Here is a 6013-nt window from a genome sequence, read left to right on the forward strand (position 1 = left end):
CCCACACACACACACATACATGTTCTCTTTGGTTGGAAATGTTTTGTGTAGCATCAAATATTATGAAGAACTCTTTCATTCTATGTCTTCATCAGCCTTTTTTTTTATTATTTTCTTCTCCTCAGGGGTCCTCAACAAAGATGGTTCTATCAATAATGCTGAATCCATTAAACGATTATCGGAGATTGCTGTTACATATGCTAAAGCAGGTAAAGTTTTAACCCTTTCTCAACCTTGTTAACATTCTTCTTACACCCACCTGGTCACTCATTTGCACTCCTTCATTCAACACATTCTCTCATTACACCTTTAATGAAGAATGTTCACCTCTTTCCTATCCAACCTTTTGACATCATTATTGTTATTTTATAATCACTGTTAACGTCATTATCGTTATTTTATTATTGCTGTTAACGTCATTATCGTTATTTTATTATTGCTGTTAACGTCATCATCGTTATTTTATTATTGCTGTTAACATCCACTTTGCCATGCCAGTATGAGTTGGAGAGAGTTCATTGAGGCAGATTTTCAACAATTGGATGCCTGCCCTCTCCTGTTGCCAACACTTACCTGTTTTCAAAACAAGGTGATATTTCCCTGTGGCCAGGCATGGTTTTTTTTGCAGAATATTAAAAACAAATACCAGTGACGTTCATTTCTAACGATCACCTAATGCCAAGGCAAGGGAGGCTCAAACATACACTCACATGCATATAAACATATGTATATACATGCATTTATACACACACACACACACATATAATATACACACATGCACACACACATATATACACGTATATAATACACACAAACACATAATATACATGCACACACCCACACACAAATTATGTTTTACGTGTGCAGCACTGTTGCACCTAAAACCATTTGGTTAGGAAGCAGACCTCCTAAGTACCCAACCATGTCTGCAGCATCTATAGAATGCTAGAGATACTGTGATAATCTTCGACTGTTTCATGTAAAGGAAACAATGAAAACTGAATTTTCGTTTTGTCTTCAAAATCTATTTCACTGTTTTGTATTATTTAATATTCTTCAGGCTGTCACATTGTCGCACCATCTGACATGATGGATGGGAGGGTCGGAGCCATTAAACGGAGTTTAATAGAAAATGGTTATGGTAGCAAAGTGTCCATCATGAGTTATAGTGCCAAGTTCGCTTCTGGTTTCTATGGCCCTTTTAGGTAAGTAAGACTTATTTAAACGAGCCATATATGGCCCAAATCTTTTCTACTCGGTGTATGTTCAAACTGGCCAGATCAGGCCTCTCACACCTACCCTACAGTGTCATTCTAAAAATAAACAATGACATCATCATCAAAATCTCAAAATTATGAAATAATGCATGATTAATTCAAAACAATGGTTGAAGTCTCAATATTGGAATCTTGGTATACCTTTCCCTATTTGGATAGAGATATATATATATATATATAGAGAGAGAAAGAGACAACCACACACTGGGCTTCTTTCAGTTTCCGTCTATCAAATCTACTCACAAGGCTTTTGTCTTTTGTCAGTCTGGAGCTATAGCAGAAATCACTTGCTCAAGGTGCTTGGCAGTGGTACTGAACCCAGAACCATGTGGTCGGGAAGCAAACTTCTTACCACATACCCACATCTGCACCTGTTGTGTGTGTGTGTGTGTGTATAATTGTGAGTGTGTGTGGGTTAACTTTTGCTAAATACTTATTGTTGTAGAATGTAAGCCTTAGTGAGGAAGCTGAGAATAAAAAGACTCTGTGTAGTCCAGTTCCTTTATGTCCAGTTAGCCACTTCCTAGTCACTCTCTTCCTTAGAGATTGGCTCATTGGAATCTCTGTTACCAAAATACATGTCTCCCTCACCCACCCCAAACCTCCCCCACATCTCCAGCGATGTCCTTTTTTGTCAAAAGACTCCCGTCATCACCATTCTCATTGCTGTCTCTCTTCATTACAGAGATGCTGCCCGGTCTGCTCCGTCTTTTGGTGACCGACAAAGTTACCAGTTACCCCCTGGTGCCCTCGGACTTGCTGACAGAGCTGTTGTAAGTATAGTCTCTCTCTACTCCTTCATGTTTGTCTCTTTGTCTTGCTTTTCCATCCCATCTCTCTCTCTCTCTCTCTACTCGTTTCTATCTTTCTCTTTTCAATTTTCTCTTCCCCAACTCGTGTTTTGACTGTGTCTCTCTCTCTACTTCTTTGTCTTCCTCTCTCTAGTCTTTCTCTTTCTCTCTACTTCTTTGTCTTCCTCTCTCTAGTCTTTCTCTTTCTCTCTACTTCTTTGTCTTCCTCTCTCTAGTCTTTCTCTTTCTCTCTACTTCTTTGTCTTCCTCTCTCTAGTCTTTCTCTTTCTCTCTACTTCTTTGTCTTCCTCTCTCTAGTCTTTCTCTTTCTCTCTACTTCTTTGTCTTCCTCTCTCTAGTCTTTCTCTTTCTCTATCGCTACTCATTTCTGTCTCCATCTTGTTTCTGCTTTCTCTACTTCTGTATGTGTCACTACGTCTGTCGTGCGTAATGGTGAAGAAATAATACCAAAAGCTTTCTCGGCTTTTGTTTTGATCCATAATAACTCTGCAAGCAATATTTCCAAAATTATCAACTCTAATAGGGACCTCACATCAATACAACAACTGGATTGTGAGACTGGAATAAGCAGGTGAGCATCAAGAAGACACAGCTAGGATTTTGACCTTACTTACATAATAATTATCTTGTCTATGAAATCGATTCGCAAGGCTTTGGTCAACCCAGAGCTCTAGTAGAAGCTTAGGGTGCTGTGCTGTGGGAGTGATCCCAAAATCATGTGGTTGTGAAGCAGTTGCTTTAACCACATGGCCACAATTACACCTCTATATGTGTTTATTCTGTGGGTAATTCTTAAAACCTTTGTCTGTCTGTTTGTCTAGGAGCGTGATATTGAAGAAGGTGCTGATATGATTATGGTGAAACCTGGTTTGCCATATTTAGATGTAGTACAACAAATTCGGTCAAAGGTGAGTTCTTTCTCTTCCAGTCTCTTTGTGCATCTTACCTGTCTGTTTGTCTATCCCTCCCTCTTTATATATATTTCTATTTTTTAATCTTTCGTCACTCCCCCCCATCTTATTATTATACCACTATATTATTGTTGTTGGTGTTGTTTTAGTATCCATCACATCCGTTAGCTGTTTATCAAGTGTCTGGAGAATATTCTATGCTGTATTATGCCGCTAAGGCAGGAGTCTTTAATCTGAAGCAAGTTGTCTTGGAGACATTAACTGGGATGCGACGTGCAGGTAAGTTTTTTTTTCATTATTATCTTGTTTCTATCTTTATAAAATCATATTAGTTTTGGACTTTGTGACTATGATGAGATAGTTTCAAGACTTGTGGAAAAAATGTTCCATTGCCAACCTATCCAATCCTTCTGCACATTGCCAAACTTTACTGCTACTACTACTGCTACTGCTGCTGCAACCACTAGTGATAATGATGCTATAGCTATTACTCTGGGTGTCTTTATGTCCTTGTAACATAGCAGCTCAGCAAAAGAGGCCGATAAAATAAGTACTAGGTTTAAGATATAAGTCCTGGGGTCAATTTATTCTACTTAAAACCCTTCAAGGTGGTGTTCCAGCGTGGTCAGAGTTTAATGGCTGAAACAATTAAACGAATATATATATATATATATATAAAACAAATAATAAATGAGTATATGCATATATACGTACAAGTATGTGCATACGTACATCTACCTGTATATATAGGTGCATATCTGGGTACAGGACGTTGCAAACAAAACGTAGACAAAAAAATAATAATAACCAGAGTACAGAAAACACACAGGCCACATAGAGAACATTTGTATTTGGGGAGGGTCAAATTTGGAGTGAAGAAAGAAATGCAAAGCTGACCTCTGCTGGCGTTGGCACGTCTAAATGAAGGGGCATAACTCGATGTTAGCAGATATTTTATGTCAGTGTTCTCTTAACTGACATAGACTACCAACAGCCAATCGTTTCTGCTTTAATCATCATCGTCGTTTTAACGTTCACTTTTCCATGCTTGCATGGGTCAGACGGAATTTATTATGGTTTCTACAGCTGGATGCCCTTCCTAATGCTAACCACTCCAAGAGCGTAATGAGTGCATTTTACATGCCACCAGCACAGGTTCCAGTTACGAAACACCCACATCGGCCATGACCATGGTCTCACTTGGCTTGACAGGTCTTCCCAAGCACTGTAATATTACCAAAGATCTCAGTGGTCTCCCCCACTTGTCACTGCCCCTGTGAGGCCCAAACTTCAAACGGTGCTTTTGATGTTTACTACTTCAGGTATTCTTTACAGGTGTTGCCATTTCAGTTTCCCTGCTCGTTTATCCTTCTTCACACCTGCTTTGTCATTTTCTCTCTAATTTACAGGTGCTGTGATGTTGATTACGTATTTTGCACCTGACGTCTTAGAGTGGTTATCTGATCCCTGCAAGAAGTGAAGAACAAGACATGCGCCATTTCACAGCACAGACACAACACAAAAACCATCCACGTTGGGCAGTTAATGATGTTGATGAGGAAGCAAATCTTCATTTTTGTTTGTGTGTGCTTCTCTGTTTTCCTTCACTTTATTTCATTATCTCATTATCATTTACAACAACAACAACAACAATAAAAAAAAACCCATTCATTTAAAAGGATTTTTTTTTTTTAGTTGGTGATGGGTGATACACTTTTTATTTTGTTCTTCAATGACATTTTTTATTAAAAAAAATCTAAATCTAAATCATTTTCCTGTGTTAATTACAAGTCATTAACACATGGTTTTTAATTTAGGATACATATCTAAATATTATTTTATATATATGTATATGTATGTATATATATATATATAAAATAATTAAGGAAAAGTCATTAGGGATGAGGTGCTAATGAGTACCTGTTGTCTTTTCCTCCTGTCTTTGAGTAGTTTATTTAAATTAAATTTTGTTTAATTATTTTAATTTTTCTCTCCCCAATGCTCCTCCATATGCCTCATAAATTGTTGACGTTCATTAGTATTCTAGTTGTTAATGTACTTGTATAATCAAGTGACTATATCTTCCTTCATTCCTGTCTAAGAGCCTACCCCTCCCACCCTGAAAGTCTTACCCTAAAAAAAGTGTTGGTCTTATTTGTGTCTTATTCAGAAAAGACACTGATATATAATTTAATTTTATATATATATATATAATTAAAATTTAATTTAATTGCAAAAAAAAATTTTTTACAATAAATATTATTCTAGATATTTTAAAAATATTAAAGGTTCAAGTTTCTTGAGTTTGGCAACGGTTTATTATTTTACAATAGTTTAAGTCGATGTTTTTACATATATGAGCTTTCATATGGTTGTAAAGTATTATCTGGCCCAACAGACTGGTTACACTGATGTACATGTAGGCTGTACGGACCTTCTTAGCAACTGTCTCTCATGCAAAAAGAAAAAAAATGGAAAAGAAAGACAAACAATAAAAATCAACAAAAATGAGACATTTATAAATGTATATTGATTAAATTTAAGTGTAATATGGTTAAAACTCCAGTCAATATTAATTTCTGACTCTGGATAGGGCACAAAAAGTTATAGATGATATGGGGTTACAAGATGAATCACAGTCAGTGTAGTTCTATGAATGAGGAAAAATATGTTACTCTCCACACAGTCAGAGGAAGAACATTCGGCAGCTGTTTTTTATTTTTATTTTATTAAAATTTTTTTTTTTTTTAGATTATTTAACTTTTTTTTTCACCCCTGTCCTCTACATTGTTGGAATCTTATTTTTTCTTCTTTATATTTTGGTCAGTTTTTGAAAAAGTGTAACAAGAATCCCACACATCCAAAAATGAATATGTGCATGAGTGTGTATACATGTGTGTATATGTATGTCTGTGTGTGTGTGTGTGTGTGTGTATATATATACACGTATGTGTATGCTGGTGGATATATCATCTACAAATCTGATCCATTCTTTGAACTGAACTTTGTTTTT

At 36.4% G+C, this 6013-nt stretch overlaps 1 protein-coding gene across 1 annotated transcript in view; it reads left to right on the top strand.

Annotated features, from left to right (window-relative positions):
* LOC106870329 (delta-aminolevulinic acid dehydratase) overlaps nt 1-6013 on the top strand; it is a 22586-nt gene extending 16573 nt beyond the window's left edge. The window contains exons 4-9 of the mRNA XM_014916354.2: nt 126-209; nt 1061-1205; nt 1963-2050; nt 2911-2997; nt 3150-3279; nt 4410-6013. Coding sequence (XP_014771840.1) covers nt 126-209; nt 1061-1205; nt 1963-2050; nt 2911-2997; nt 3150-3279; nt 4410-4480 — 605 coding nt within the window. The 3' untranslated portion in view covers nt 4481-6013. The remainder of the gene's footprint in view (nt 1-125; nt 210-1060; nt 1206-1962; nt 2051-2910; nt 2998-3149; nt 3280-4409) is intronic.

Source organism: Octopus bimaculoides, chromosome 22 (genome assembly GCF_001194135.2).
Source record: "Octopus bimaculoides isolate UCB-OBI-ISO-001 chromosome 22, ASM119413v2, whole genome shotgun sequence".
NCBI classification, from domain to species: domain Eukaryota; kingdom Metazoa; phylum Mollusca; class Cephalopoda; order Octopoda; family Octopodidae; genus Octopus; species Octopus bimaculoides.